Source organism: Enhydra lutris, unplaced genomic scaffold, assembly GCF_002288905.1.
Source record: "Enhydra lutris kenyoni isolate GAN:26980312 unplaced genomic scaffold, ASM228890v2 scaffoldscaffold9, whole genome shotgun sequence".
NCBI lineage: Eukaryota > Metazoa > Chordata > Mammalia > Carnivora > Mustelidae > Enhydra > Enhydra lutris.
In genome coordinates this window covers 23,878,619-23,894,581 of record NW_019154093.1, presented here as the reverse complement: position 1 = coordinate 23,894,581, position 15,963 = coordinate 23,878,619, and the positions used below count along the sequence as shown (strand labels likewise).

Below are 15,963 nucleotides of genomic sequence, written 5' to 3'. Positions count from 1 at the left end.
TGTGTGTGCAGGCCTATGGTGGTCGCCAAAGCAGATCAAACCCCACTCTCCAGGATTTGATAAGATAGTGGGAGAAACAGTAAACACGGAAGATATAAGAGGCTGTCAGGTGCTAGCAAAAGCTATCGGGGAAAAGTTTTTATTTTTTTAAGATTTATTTTGAGATGGAGGGAAAGAGCGTGGGCGCACAAGTGTGCAGCGGGGAGGGGCAGAAGGAGAGGGAGAGTCCCAAGCCAACTCCAGGTTAAGCAGGGAGCCAGGTGAGGGACTCAATTCAGGATCCTGAGATCATGACCTGAACTGAAATCAAGAGTTAGAGACCCGGGCGCCTGGGTGGCTCAGTTGGTTGAGTGACTGCCTTCTGCTAGGGTCATGATCCCGGAGTCCTGCAATAGAGTCCCACATCCGGTTCCCAGCTCCATGGGGAGTCTGCTTCTCCCTCTTGACCTCCCCTTTCATGCTCTCTCACTCTATCTCTCAAATAAATAAATAATCTTTAAAAAAAAAAAAAGAGAGAGACCCAACTGACTGAGCCATCCAGATGTCCCTATTGGGGGGAGGGGTGCGGTTTAAACGGGGTGTACATGCTTTCGAGCAAAGGAGGAGTCCCAGAGTGGCCAGGGCCTATCTGGGGAAAAGCCTTCTCTAGGGAGTGGACTGGCAGTGCGCAGCTCCAGGGAGGGGAGCTGGGGGTGGGGGTGGGGGGTGGTTGGAGCAGAATGAGAAAGAGGGTGAGTAGGTGGGGTAGGAGGAATGGTGGGTAGTGATTCTGAGGACTCGCTTCTTCCTAAGATTGCAGCGGTGCCTTTTGAAGAGTTTCAAGGAAAGGGGCTATGTGATCAGACATGCCTGTTTCTGAGGTTAACCACCTCCCCTATCTACCCCAGCCAAGATGGAAACAAGAACTCCTCGCCAGGTGCGCCCTCCTGCGGTCATGGACGCTATAGCCTCAGGGAGCCCACAGCCTGGTCTGGAAGGTAGGTTAGCAGCAGACCAATCCAAAGCAGGGCCTTTCACAAGTCTGCACAGTGGAGGCACAGAAGGGTGGGTGTTACCTCTGGGAGTCAGCGAGATTTCATAGACCCGCGTTCTCTGCGGAGCTGAGAGCAGAGATGAGGAAGGTCTTCCCAGATGGATGGGAGCTGGAGGGGAGTTCAACTTTTTAGGCAGCTGCGGGAGCCCCTATCAGACAGGCATGGTGGTGTGCGAGAGCCTGGCATGCTGGGTACCACAAGAGTCAAGAGGAAAGGCCAGCAAGATCAATGGCAGCCAGAGGGCAGTCAGGCCTTTATCTTGTAGCTTTTATCTTGCAGAGGATGGTGAGCCAGTGATGGACCTAAGGGCACATTTGTTTTAGGAAGGCCTGGATTGCCCGTGAAGGATTGATGGGAGGAGGCCGGATTTAAGAGATTGACAAGGCTGCTGGTGAGAGACCAGGGGAGAGGAGAGATGGGAGGCCCAGCAGTGGAGCTGGCAGGCTTGGTCATGATCGGATCCCAGGGTGAGACAGACAGCAGGGCTAAGTCCGGATGACTCCCTGACGGCCGTAAGCCTTCCAGAGCACCTGTGTTCTGCCCCTTCTAGCCCACCCACGCCCAGCAGAACACCTGGTCCAAGGGTCTCCTCTCGCCCACAACTGAGCCTCCTTTTCCACACTTCCTCCTCCAGTCTGCTCCCTAATGGTTCCCATTCTCATTCTCCTCTTCATTGTCTTTTCCCTTCTTGGGTACAGAGCCTACAAATCCTTTGGCTTCCATGTTTTGATTCCCATAAAACCCTGAGAGGCAAGAATTCATTTTACAGGTGGTGTTGGGGGAGGCTTAGGAAGTGAGAAAGTGACTTGCTGAGTGTTCTTGGTCCCTTCCCACTCAACACTACTTGGGGGCCTTGGCCAATTACTGACACTGTCAGCCTCTGTTGTGCTTTGAAGCCACCCAGACCCAGAATGTGACAGCTGTCGATTGTCAAAGCCAGCCCAGACCTAGGTTCTGGCCAATGAAAGCAGCAGTGTCTTTGGGTGGAAAGAGCTCCGACATGGGAGTTGGGAGAACTTTGGGACCCACACTTCTATTTATTCTCTCGTGTGAACTTGGACAAGGCCCACTCATCTTCAAGCCCTGTCCTCATCTATAGAATGTGGCACTAAAGCCAGCGTGCCTTCTCCATAACTCCGTATGGCTACTGGGAGACTCCAAGCAGGCTTTGCTTATGAACATTCTCTGCAATGGGAAAGGTGATGCTCAAGCACCACCCCCATTTCCTGCTCTCTCTTAGGCCCAGAATCCCGATGGTCTCGGCCTATGATATATTGGCAGATGATTGTGTGGTCGACTCCATAGGCTCCTCATCCGAGCAAGAGCTTAAATGTACTCTACGCCCTTGCCCAGGGAATCTCACCTCAGCCTTGTCTGCAAGGAATCCCAAACCTGTTTCCACCCTGATTCCCTCTACCCAGCCTCCCACTGTGCTGCCAGGCACCCAGTGGGTGTCTCTACTACTGTGAGATGCCAAGCCTCTCATACTGACCACATCCAGCCTGAATTCCTCTCTCCCTGAACCTGCTTCTGGTCCAGAAGAACCACCCAGTGGGGGGAGACACCCTTAACCCAGTCATCCACTCTGAAATACAGACAGCACCCCCAGCACCTCACTGTCCCTCCCCCTTCCTCCATCCTATCAACCACGAGGTGCTGAAAATTGCTCTTCTCCATCTCCCAAAGGTCTGGTCCCCCTTTCCATCTGACCCTGCAGTCCAGACTTCCATTCCTCCCCCAAGCCTCCAGCCAAGTCATCCTGTCTGTGCTCTTGTTCACTGCCCCCCCCACTTTCCTTCCACCACAGAGTGAGCTTTCTTCCCCTCCCTTTTATCATTCATTCCCTTTCATGCCCCAGAGCCCTCCTCTTTACTCCTTCCCACCACTCTGTGTTTTAATGTGTATTTTCAGTTTTTAAGTGTTCTTGCAAAATGTGACTTCTTTCATGCATGCATTTTTTATGTACTTTTCTCCTCAGCACTAGGTTTTAGGTCCCGTCCATGGTGCAACACGTCCCCCTCGGCCTCGAACTGCTGCATGGGCTCCACGGTGCCCTTTGCTCCCTGACCGTGGATACCCAGGCCACCTCCTCTCCCAGGCACCGCAAATAATGGTGCGGGAGATTTCTTCATACGTCTCTCTGTATGGACCCGTGGGAAGAGCACACATCCAAGATGTGTGCTCATGAGCAGAATTGCCAGATCATGGCGTGCCTAAACTTAGTATGACTGAATAATGACAGATTCTTGTCCAGAGGGCTGCACCCCTCCACACTCCCACCAGCCGTGTCTGTGGGGTTCCTGATCCTCTAGAGGAAGGAGCTTTCTAAAGCCAGTGTTTGCCCACATCTCTCCCCAGCTTCACACCACACCATGCCTTCCCGCTGCTCCCTGAGGTCTCCCTCCTTCACACAGCCTCCAAGGCCTTAGGGACCTAGTCCTGGTCCTGATCTCCTCCCCTCAAAAACACACATTCTAGGATCCTCCGAACCTACGTACCAGCAGTTGGTCCTTGGTCCTGTGCACGTTCCTGTCCTCCATATACCCCACCACGCAGTCATCTTTCCAAGCCCCCAACTGTGTGTGTGTGGGGGGGAGTGTCTTATCTCTGGGAAGCCTTCCCTGACACCCCCACTCCCTGCTAGCCTATGTCAATCTTTGGACTTCACAGCTCCCAGGAGTCCCTTCATCACAGCACTGGGCTGTTGGTGTCTTTCCTGTCTCTGATACTTCCATTAGACCAAAGTGTCTCAACCTGAGTACTTTTGACAACTCGGGATGGATAATTCTTCACTGTGGGCACTGTCCTGTGCCCTGTGGGATGTTTAGCAGCGTCTCTGGGCTCCACCTGAGAGCCAAAAATGTCTCCAAATATTGCCAAATATTCCCTGAAGGTCAAAATCACCCCTTTTGCGAACCACTGCCCCAGAGTATGAATTACAAGGACCTGGGACTCATCTTGTTCTCCTCCAGCACCCACAGCAGGCCTGGTCCAGGTTAGGTGATCAGTGAATGTGACCCATATAAGGGACAGTCAATCTCTGAGCAGAGCCCCATGAGTGGGACTCAGAGGTCAGGGCTCCAGATATGCCGATGTCATGGCGTGGGGGAGTCCCTCCTTTTCCTTCCCCTGAAACGACCCCAATATCCTCCCCTTTTGTTCTTCTACCCTCCCTTTGGGGAAGGGGGGCAGTGAGGCAGGCAGGAGACTTGCTCTGTGACCTTGAGGAAGCCTCTTCACCTCTTGGAGCCCTGGCTTCCCCACCTATAAAATGTGGACAAAACAGCCTGCGTGAGGCTGTAGATGTTGACCAAGTCAACAATGAAGGCCACACTCATCTTGCAGAAGTGTTGCCCAGAGCCATGGCGTCTCCCTTGAGGGAACACTCACGGGGAGAGGTAAGCCACGTGGCATTTATAGGGGGAATGGCTGTGGCCGTGGCCACCCCTGAGGAGGGCTGGGGGCTCGGAGACATCACTGCTTCAGGGACAACTTCCAGGAGCTCAGGGTCTGCATGATCCAGGAGCGCCGCTGGTGGGAAGTGGGCAGGTTCTCACAGCTGGGGCTCCAGCGGTGTGTGGCAGCCGGGTCGCACACCCACGAGTCCCCGTGCGGCAGCGGCCAGGAATTCCGCCAGCAGCTGGCCAAGATGTGGTCCTGGGCCTGCGCCGCGTAGATGCACACTGATGCTTCCGGGTCGTGTCTCAGATTTTCCAGAGCTGGGGCATGGGGAGGGGAAAGGCTGCTTGTTAAGACCGCGTCCCCACATTGGTCTCACAGCTCATCCTTCCTTCTCCCTTCTGTGTCTTGGCTCAGGCACTCTACTCAGCGTCCCCTCCCTCACCTTCCTCCTAGCTCTTCAAACTTTTCCTGCCTCTTGAAGCCTGAATCAAAACCTGCCTCCTCCAGGAAGCTTTCTGGGACTGCCCCACCCTCAGGCTCCCATTAATTTTCCCAGTTACAAAATTAATCTGCCCCAGTAAGAGTCTGAACTACTCGCCCTGCACTAAATGGTTTGGGGCCTATTTCCTATTCTAGTTTCCTAGACTGTAAACACTCCTAGGGTGGGGCTGTGTATTCTGTGTCTTGGTGACCCCTTAGCACTGCTCACCGTGGACAAAGACGAGCACAGCTGGGCTGAGGGGAAGCCACTTGCTTTGAGACCTATCCCTTCGGTTTCCTGTCACCCACTGTGAGCCCACTCATTCTTTCACTGCCCGCCCGCCCCCCCCCCCCCCCCGAGCTCTCAAAGGCTCAGGGTGTTACTTACCTGCTTTAACTTCATTCAGACGGTCTTCTGTCATTATGCTCTCCATGCAGGGGACCAGGGACCCTTCAGTGTAATCCAAGACATGAGTGCCTCCACCTCCTGACTCTGACCCCTGCCCTCAGACCAGACCTCCTAAGAGAAACTCTCCCACCCTTCTCGGGTCCCACGAATGAGGACATAAAATGAGAACTTCATTTTGACCCTGGCACAGAGTCTCTAAGAGGGGTCCTGGGAGAGGTGGCAGGTCCAGAGGGCAGGGGTGGCACAGGGACAGGGACAGGATCTGGGCTGCCGCTGACTCTGACAGTGTGGCCCAAGGTGGTCCCTTACCCAGGCTGGCCCTCACTGTCCATCTGAGACTCGGGGAGGTGCTGCCTCAGCTGCCCCCTTCTACAGTGAGTTTGGGCAGCATCTGTGTGAGGGACCTTGACTGCTTCACGTTCCTTTCAGGCAGGTGCTTGGTGGGGCCCTGGAGGGCCTGAGACTCTGCTCCTCGGCCACATTGTCCTGCCCTCCCTTGCTCCCTGCCCACGTGCCTCTCCCAAAGGTCCTTGAATGGGACCAGGCCAGACCTCTGCCTGCTGTGAGGCCCTTCCCACGTTTCTCTGCCTGACTCATTGCTATTTATCCTTGATTATTCAGCTTAACATAATTACTTCTGCAGGAAATCCTTCCCGACCCTGAGCCCAAACTAAGTTAGGTGGCTCTCTGGGCTCTCAGAACATCAGAGTTTCCCTCACCTGTATATACTGTGATGCATTTTGTGACTTATGAACCTCTCCCACCAGACCTGAGGTCTCAAGCCTAGATACACTCGAGGTGGGGGAGTGGGCAGGGCAGTCCTGAGGATCTTAAATCACACACACAATTGTATGCATGTACGTGTTCTTCTAGGCAAAGTGTTCATAACTTTCTTCAGGATTTCACCAACCCCCAAGAGGTTAGGAATCACAGCACGGGGCGGGGGCTGGCGGGGGAGATGTGTGTGGGAGGACACAGCCTCTCCTCTGCTTGGTTTCCCCCAGCACAGGCCTCTGACTCAGAGAACACACTCAAGTGTTAAACACTAACGCTTTTACATATGATTAATTTGGAGCAAGATTTAGAGAAGTCAGCATCTAGGAAATAATATCACTCTGTATGAGAAGCTGCCTGTGAGCAGAACCCCACATTCTGAGGGATGCCCCCAGTCCTGGGCATTGCTCCTCTGTCCCTGCCTGGATCATGTTAACACCACAGTCCCCACCCCACCGCCCACCCCTGCCATCCACATCACCTCCGGAATTGTTCTCTGTTTCTCTAGACGAGGCATGGTGCCTGACACAGAGGGGAGTATCAAGCAATGTTTGCTTACTGAACCAGTGAATGGGTGCATCGGTGAGTAGACTGATGAAAACCACAAGTGAACTGGAGAAAGGAACCTAAAGAAGCATGGCTTTTCAAAGTGGGGGATGGGAAGGTCATCCTCTCTCCAAGCTCTTGGGCAGCGGGGGTCTCTTGGTCCTGGGGAAGAGTGTGTGGTTCTTTGGGGAAGGGGAGGAGAGTCGCTGGGAGGAAATATGCCTGCAAGCCATCAGAAGGGTCTGGGCTGATGTTGGGGATTCTGAGTGAGGGGAATCTAGTTGTTTTCTCCCCAGAAAGGCAGAGGTTGGGATTATGGGAAATGTGGAGTAAGCTGATGTGGAGGGAGCACCTTGACTAGCCAGGCTTCACATGTTTAAAAAATTGTCTCATCTAATCTGTGAAACTGGAGTCAATCCCCATTTTACAGGTGAGGAAACTGAGACTCAGTGGCAGTAAATGACTCAGTTGGGGTCACATGGAAAGAGTATCATGGAGCTGAGATTCTACTTCACTCTACCGCACAGCTTGGCCCCTCCTGACAAAGTCAGTGGTAGGCTCCCGTTGGGCCTGGACCCAAGTTGTACTGGGGCGGGAGAGGGCAGGAAGCAGCAGTTCCCTTGTATACAGTTGCCAAGGTTGTGACCTGCACAAGGACTCCAGGCTGGATCCACCCTGTGGCCCACTTCCTAAGCAGAGATTTTGGAGGAGGGAAGGCGTTTCCAATTTGTACCATGACTGCTGGCCAAACCTTGAACCCAAGGGAGGCATTTCCCAGGTGCCAGGAGGACTGGCAGCTTCCTTCCAAGTGGAGGAAGCAAAATGGAGGGCCTGCAGAGTCCTAGCAGCAAACTAGCTCTACCAGGTTACCTATGAACATGACTGAGTACTTCCGGAGGGAGGCCCGGGAATTCTTGGCATACTGCAGGCTCTGGCTGAGGAATGTGAAGGCGCTATCTTGGTGGGTAGTCACCTGGGACAAAGAGAAAGCCCAAGAGTGCTGAGCCCTCAGAGGGACTGATTGCCCATCCACTCTTCCCAAACCTAGGAATGGTGACCCTGTCAGGCAGCCAAGCCTCAGCTCCTTGTCTCCTAAACTTCTCTGCTACCCATCCTGGCCTCTGCCTGAGGTCCCCAGAGGCCAGGCCTCCTTTTCTCTTAGTGGATTGCAGCAATCCTTTCCATGGTCTTCCTGCCTTGGGTTTATCCTCTTCCAGTTCACCCCCCGCTGCAGCTCAGAGGAAAGTTCTAAAATAAAAAGTCCAGCCAAGTGGGAATGGACATGGCACTCAAGGGACATGATAGATAAGGAGACAACTCTGATCAGGGTAAAGAGTTCAAGTTACAGAGCAGTGAAAAATAAACTAGAGAGGTCTTAAAAGTCCTTAAAAGCCAGATAGGAATAAGGCTTACTTAGGCATTAGAAAATAGGAAGCCAGCATCCATTCTTGACAAAGCAATGTTTTTGGGCAAAATAGTCTGTCAGTGGTATTCAGGATGAGTTTGATCAAGGAGAAATTCGGGGGCGGGCATCCTGCTAAGAGGTGGTTGAGGGAGATGAGGAAGAATCTGGTACAATTACTCTCCTATTGACAATCTGCATATCAGAGAATAAACTATGGGCCTAGCATCAAACCCTTCATGATCATGCTTCTCAGCCTGTTTCCACCAATGCCTCTACCTGCTATGCACACTCTGCTCTAATAGCAGGATGTGGCCCCAGCTCTTCCCAGCTCCATGCCTGGTACGAGTGATTGCTCCTGATTGGGGTACCCTTCCCTCTCTTCTTCATCTTTGATAGATCTCTCTCATCCCTTGAGGTTCAGCTCAGAAGCCACCTCCTCCCTGAAGCCTTTCACAATTTTCAGAGCAGATCTCACCACTCTTCATGTTTCTACACCACCTTGCACAGCCCTTGTCATGCATGTCACCTATGGCATTGTGCTGTGATTATTTATAACTATCTCCCCTACCGGATCCAGAGCTCCCACGAGAGAAGGGGCCAGCTCACTCAGCTCCAACTTCTCAGCATCCCGGACGAAGCCTTGTGTGGCATAGATGCCCAGAAAGCATTGGATGGATGGGTAAATGGATGGATGGTGGATGGATGAATGAATGGGTTACCGCTCCCTCCTTAAAGCTAAGGCTAGAAGTTGACCCTCTCATGAGCAAACCTGTTGATGCTGAAAAGCCAAAACAGAGGCTCTAGAAGGGCCTAGCACAGAGGTCATAAGCCGGCAGCCCACAAACCACGAGGAGTTGGCAGAGCCGTGACCAGCACAGTATTTTCAACAAGCTAAATTGATTGCTAATTGATGTCTTATAAAAATCTGGGTCTCTGGCTTTTCCTGTGAAAGCAGAGGAGCTGGCAAGAGCGGCCTACACCATGAGCAGGAGCACCCACCCACTCATGCTTTCAACAGAGCCTGGCCCTCCAGGCTGACATAGGCCCCATCACTTTCGTGTCACCCACAATCACTCTCCACCCGCTCCCTGGTCACTGGTGGGTATTTGAATTAGCGCCCTAGCCGAACACCTCCTCTAGGCCTCTTTTTCCCTCGTGAAAGGATGATAATAATAACGGATCCTGGATTGCAGGGGTTTTGAGCATTACTGATAGTGGTGGTTTCCAGCCCTTTTCTTAATCCTAGGAACCATCTGTTACTCTGCATATTTTCATTAGACTGCTGTGAGGGGTGCTGGCATGCCCCACCCAGATCTCCCTTTGAGGTGAAGGGTTTCTCCCCCAACACTGGGGACTGCCTCCGCGGAAGAGAACTGCTGGCCCAAGGTCATGTCCCTTCCCAGGGTGGCTGGCATCCAGTAACAAACAGACACAATCATGTAAAGATCTGGCCCCGGCCCCAAATGTGGGGAATCTCACTGCAGGGATGGCTGAGGCTCCCCCAGAGCTACGCTGCAGCTTGACCTCTCTCCCTGCCCCCCCCCTCCCGTCCATAGGTGTCAATCCCAAGGCCATGCTCAAATAACCCTTTTGCATGCTAATCTCTGTCTCTGAGTCTGCGTCCGGGGGGGGGGGGGGGGTGCCTTGACAGCAGGGGATGTAGATAGGACTTATAGCAAAGCTTCCCAAATGGTGCGCAGAGGGACCAGGCTGCCTCCTGCAGCGTGCATTCCATGGCGTATGGGTGGCCTGACCACAGATTCAACAACCACGGAACATCTTAGCACAGACCACCTCAGAGCTTTTAGTGAGCTGAAGGCATTGCAAACCCCTGAGAGGAAGATGACAAGGCAGTGTTTCCCAAACCTATTCATCTTAGAACCTATTTTCTCCCCTGTGGGGCATTTCCTGTGGGGTGTGTGTCACGAGAATATACCCTGGGAATTGCGGATGCAGAAAAGGGAACTTTTTGAAGGGAACTCTTGAAATAGAGATAGAACACAGACAGATCGTGTTTGAAGCAGATTGCTTTGGTGGCCCAAGGGGGGATGGAATTGGAAGAGGTGAAGTTCAAGGTGGAGAGAACTGGCGGCGGGGGGGGGGGGGGGGGGGGGGGGAGGTGGCTGGATCGACGCCCCTGCTGGGAGACATCCATGCCCTAAACTAAGGGCAAGGAGTGTGGTGACAGGGAGTGAAGAAACAGGTAAAGAGACGTTTAGGATATTTAAGATTGGTCGAATGTGGAGAGTGAGGGAGACGGAGTCTAGGATAATTCTAGGCTTCTGCTTTGGGGATCAAGAGGGACAGAGCAGAATTGAAATTGGGGGAGGGCATCAGCTCAGAAGAGGCATGCTGAACTTCAAGTGCATGTGGGTCAGTGGGGAGGTGTCCGGTAAGCCACTGGAGAGAGACACCAGAAGTGACAAGCCAGAAAGGCAGGTGAACATCCAGGAGCCAATTAACGTGTGGGTAAAAGTGGAATTGCCAGTCAGGATGCTCATGCAAAAGGAAGGAAGAGAAAAGGGGAAAGCTTTGCCCACCTCTAGCATACTCATCGGGAACAACTGTAGTCTTGAAAGCACTCACAAGGTACTTGCATATTTTGGCCACCGTCTGCTGCTGGTTGTCCCAGGACTTCCGGCTATAGGCTCTTTTTGGCAATTCCCATGCCATGAGGCAAGAACAGCGGAACAGGGTCTTTATACATTTCTGGGGACCAACAGGAAGACAATACCAGAACTGGGGAATTCCAGGACAGCCAGAATATCTTCCAGAAAAAAAAAAGTGTCGTGAAACTGCATTCTGGAGAAATCTATATCAATTTGAAATGCACAAGTGAAGTCCATCTTGAGGAGGAATTCTGACATGGGTGCCTTTGGAACACAGGCTTGTCCATAACAGATTGTTAGTGACTCTGGCTTGGTTTCCACAGAGGGAGGCTCGGCCACAGGGCCCAGTGCCTACGCACACTCACCTGGCTCACCTCGGTGTTGCCCTCTTGCATGAGCAGCAGCAGGGGCACCAAGGTCCTGATGAGCTGCTGCTCCACAGCTGGGGTGCGGGGCAACCGCAGCTTCTGGACCACCTTGCCATACAGGTTGATGCAGGAAGAGCGCACGTCCTCTCGAGACTGGGGCAGACCCCGAGGCTCAGGCAGGCTCCCTCCTCCAAGAGGCTGCCTGGGCCTCTGAGCCTCACATGGAGGCAGGCAGCTGTCCGCCCACTCATTCTGGGGGGCCCTCCAGGCACAAGATGCACAGAGATGGGACAGGGCAGAGGCCACCGGGTGGGGCTGATCCGGGGCCAGTGCCCCCCTCACTGGAGCCTGGGTCTGGAGTTCTGCCCACTCCCCTTGGCCAGGACCCCCTAAGAGGTGCCTTAGTGCCAAGTGGGAAAATGCCCCCCTCTGCTGGAAAACACGTGCCGCCTTGAGGTGAGCCAACTGCAATGAGGCAAGGGTCTGGGGACACTTGATTTCAAGAGTCCCCTCGGTGAGAACTGATTGAAGAAGGATCTTTCTCAATGCAATCCACTTACAAAAAGACATGCGCCCACTGGAACGAGGTACCCCCCCCACCCGGCCTGGGCTGATACCGCTGTGCCCTGCCTCAGCGGGCCACGGGAGCTACTACAGTCCCCAGCATAGTAAAAGCCACACCCTCCAGAGGCTGCCCCCCAGCCCCCCAACCCCCCCATGGGATCCCTTACATCGTTGAAATGGCGCAGCAGGATCTGCAGCATCTCCACATAGACCGAGCTGTCTGTCAGCTTCCGGTCCTGCCCCTTGAAGATGGTCTTGAGGTTGTGGGCCGCCTCCACCACCAGCAGCCCATCCATCCTCTTCAGGCCCTTCACCATGGAGGGCAGGAGGGCCTGCACCTTGGCAGTCTGCGGGGCAGGACCGTTTGGGATGCGGGCTCCTACCTGGCAGCAGGGGCCGCCAGGTGGGAGACCCAGCCTCTGATTCACTGAGATGGCCTTGGTAGGACAGGTGCTCCACCTCCAGGCCTTTGATTATGCCATCCCAGCTGCCTGGAATGCCCTCCCTCAGCCTCTTGCTGTCCCCAAAGTCCTCTTTGGCCTCACTGACTCCTTCCGGGTCTGGGCAGCCAAGGGCCTCTGTTGCCACCCCCTTGCTGGCACCAGGTAGAAGATCTGCATTGCTAGTTAGCTTTCTGAACCTACATGCTGTCCCTTCGTCCCTCTATGCCATGAGCTGCCACAGTGCCTGGGAGAGGAAAACAAAGCACTTTTTTTTTTTTTTTTTTTACAATGTTAAGATGCACCAACAATCTGGACCTCGGTTTCCTAATCTGTAAAATAGGAAAAACTACTACGATCCCCAGCCCCTCCTAGACGTACAGCCTTCAGGGTTATGGTGAAAACAACTGGATTAGAAACTACTCCAATGAGAATAAAGTGTATGGGGAATTATTAAAGGCTATCTGCTTTACAGGCAGGGACAGAAATGGAGTACAGTATCTGAGAGTCGGTGATGGCCAGGTTCCCTCCTTCTTCTGGCTCAGGGCCTGGCTGGGCCGGGCTCTCCCCTGCCTTCCGCTCACCTTCTCAGTCCTGCGGGCCAAGATAACCAGGCCTCGGATGGACAGCAGCTTCATGATGGGGTCCTGGTGGTTCAGGCCTTCTGCCATTCGCCCCAGCGAGTACTCCTCGGGGATCCGCCGCACCTGTTCCATCTGCAGGAGCTGCAGGAGTAACAGGAAGGACTCCCTGAGCCGAGGGGCAGGGTAGCCCCCCACCCCGCTTCCCCAGGGGAGTTGTGCTGGATGACCAGGGGCTGAGCGTGGGACATGAAGGATGGCTAGCTGGCTAGTGCTGTCCAAGACAAGCCATGCGTATCAGTTTAAATTTCCTAGTAGCCACATTTAAAGAGCAAGAAAGAAATAGGTGAAGTTAATGGTAGTGATGCCAGACCCAATATATCCAAAGTATTATCATTTCGACTTGTAATCAGTATAAACATTACTGATATATTTTACACTCTAAAAAAATTTTTTTGAACCAAGTCTGAAATGTGGTGTGAATATTAAACTTACAACAAATTTCAATTCAGACACGTTTCGGGGGCTGATAGGCCCCATTGTGGCTAGCGGCTATCATATTGGACGGCCCTGGTCTGGCTAGGACAGTCACTCGTTCCTGTCCCTACCCAGCCGTCCGTGTTGATGACGCTGAGCTCTGTCCTCTTTGCCTGGCTTCCCTCTGCCCACTGTCCTCCATGAGCTCCTCTGCTCAGGATTTTAACTAGTGTCCCCGGGCACATAATGCCCAAGTCGCCATCTCTAGTCTGTGCTGTGGTCCAGAGCTTCTGACTTGGAAAACCAACAGTTTGCCAGACACCTCCACCCGATGTCCATCAGCACCTCATGGCAAGGCGGCACATGTCACTCTCCAGCTCTGAGGCCCGGTGCTCCCCGCTGCCTTTCACCATCGGGCCCCACCTGCCTCTGGGGCCTCATCCACTCCATGCCACTCTACAGCCCACACTCTTTTTTTTTTTTAGTATTTTTTTTTAATTTTTTATTTTTTCAGTGTAACAGTATTCATTACTTTTGCACCACACCCAGTGCTCCATGCAATCCGTGCCCTCTACAATACCCACCACCTGGATCCCCCAACCTCCCACCCCCGCCCCTTCAAAACCCTCAGATTGTTTTTCAGAGTCCATAGTCTCTCATGGTTCACCTCCCCTTCCAATTTCCCTCAACTCCCTTCCCCTCTCCATCTCCCCCTTGCCCTCCATGCTATTTGTTATGCTCCACAAATAAGTGAAACCATATGATAATTGAGTCTCTCTGCTTGACTTATTTCACTCAGCATAATCTCTTCCAGTCCCGTCCATGTTGCTACAAAAGTTGGGTATTCATCCTTTCTGATGGAGGCATAATACTCCATAGTGTATATGGACCACATCTTCCTTATCCATTCATCCGTTGAAGGGCAACTTGGTTCTTTCCACAGTTTGGCGACCGTGGCCATTGCTGCTATAAACATCGGGGTATGGCCCTTCTTTTCACTACATCTGTATCTTTGGGGTAAATACCCACTAGTGCAATTGCAGGGTCATAGGGAAGTTATATTTTTAATTTCTTGAGGAATCTCCACACTGTTCTCCAAAGTATACAGCCCACACTCTCATCACCAATCAGCTTCTAACCAAGCTGCGCATTTTTGTGGAACGATCCAGACTGTTCTGTCCTCTCTGTGCTGGCAGGATGCCCTTCTGCGAGGGTGGCCACTAGAGCCCCAGCTCACCTTGCATGGCTCCATCCAAAACCCGGGCCCCCCTGAGGCCGTGTTTGACGATGCCCCTGGACCTCACCGCACCGGGCTGGACTGCCCCTTCTCTGGGCCCCTGGGAGCCCTGAACGTGGAAACCTGAGTGCCCCTGTCTGCCTATGCCTCTGCTCCTGCATCGCCCCGGGGCTTCCTTGGGTTCCTTGAGCATTACTCCCTGAGTTCCTGTTACCCAACACAAGCTCTGGGGAAAGTATGTGCTTCGAAAATACTTTGGTGCAAGAGTTCAGGTCCAACATAAAACTTGGTTCCTTTCCTCTTTAGAATTGCCTTTCCTCCTGTGTTCCCATTGCCAGGTCTAGCACCACCACTCCCCCTGCAGTCCTAGCCTAAACACGGCATCACCCCCATCTCCTTCCTCTCCCCGCCACCCTCCCACCCACAGCAGCCAACTCGTCTTCAGTTCCTGCCTGGTCATCCTCATAAACACTTCTCCCATCTGTTCCCTGGCCTTAGCTCTACTGTGACTACTGAGACCCTGAGTTGCTATGATGAGAAGAGAAGCTGGGGAGAGGGGCAGGGCCAGGGCCCAGAGGGACAGGAACTGTACAGAACGGGCTCCACCCACTGCCTTCCCTCTGCCCAACCACACAACTCAAAGTCAGGCCTGCTCTGCACCACGTTCTGGGCTGCACACTAGATATGCAGAGAAGGGTACTGATGATAATAAATAATAATAATAATATTAGCAATATAGCTGACTCACAGACAATACTTCCTAGATGCAGGTACTACCCTAAGAGCTTTATGTGAACTCATTTAATCCTCATCAAAACCCAGGTGGCTCAGTCAGTTAAGCATCCAGCCTCTGATTTCAACTCCGGCCATGATCTCAGGGTTATGGGATCAAGCCCTGAGTCGGGCTCCAAACTCAGCTGGGAGTCTGCTGGAGATTCTCTCTCTCTCTCTGCCCCTCCCCCTGCTCGCATGAGCTCTCTAGCACTCTCTCTCTCTACAATAAATAAATCTTTTTATTAAAGCTCTATGAGGTGGGCAATTCACCATCCCCATATTGCAAATGAGGAAACTGAGGCACGGGCAGGTTCCGGAACTTGCCAAGCTCCCTTGAGCTGCCTAGCTGCTGGGAGCAGCAAGCACACACATTGATGATCACAGCATAGGTGGCTGGGGAGGCCAGCGTGGGATATGTGAGCTGCATCAAGGTGTCACAGTGAATGTGGTGGGCCCGGCTCTGGCCGACCGCAGCTCACCTCTCTGGGGGAGCCGGAGGACTGATCATGGCTGAGGATACTTGCTCCAGGGCGGAGGGCCACTGCTCAGGGTTCCAGGGGAGTGTTCGGGAAAGGTTAAGCCTAGTGCCCCTGACCTTGTGCTGGACATGGGAGCATCCCCTGAGGTTTGTAAAGTGCCACCACCACCATCTCCCCCAAGAACCACAAGTGGTGGCCACTCACAGAATTAGAGAGAAGTGGCCGACCAGTTGGGCAAACCTAGTCAGAATCTCTCTGGACTCCTTGAGCTGTGTGACCTTGAAGCATGCCCTTGTCTGTCCTCCTGGAGGTGACACATTCTACTGGTGCCTGTGGGGCCAGGCCAAGTGTTCATCTGGGCACTCACTCTCGCGATCCCCACTT

At 53.2% G+C, this 15,963-nt stretch overlaps 1 protein-coding gene across 1 annotated transcript in view; it reads right to left on the bottom strand.

Moving 5' to 3' along the window:
• Positions 1-4,427: 4,427 nt before the first annotated feature.
• The window catches only part of LOC111143145 (maestro heat like repeat family member 7), a 56,525-nt gene continuing 44,989 nt past the window's right edge, over positions 4,428-15,963 (bottom strand). The window contains exons 18-24 of the mRNA XM_022496647.1: positions 12,616-12,756; positions 11,759-11,938; positions 11,025-11,180; positions 10,637-10,759; positions 7,516-7,618; positions 5,305-5,367; positions 4,428-4,753 (exon numbers count right to left, since the gene is read on the bottom strand). Coding sequence (XP_022352355.1) covers positions 4,509-4,753; positions 5,305-5,367; positions 7,516-7,618; positions 10,637-10,759; positions 11,025-11,180; positions 11,759-11,938; positions 12,616-12,756 — 1,011 coding nt within the window. The 3' untranslated portion in view covers positions 4,428-4,508. The remainder of the gene's footprint in view (positions 4,754-5,304; positions 5,368-7,515; positions 7,619-10,636; positions 10,760-11,024; positions 11,181-11,758; positions 11,939-12,615; positions 12,757-15,963) is intronic.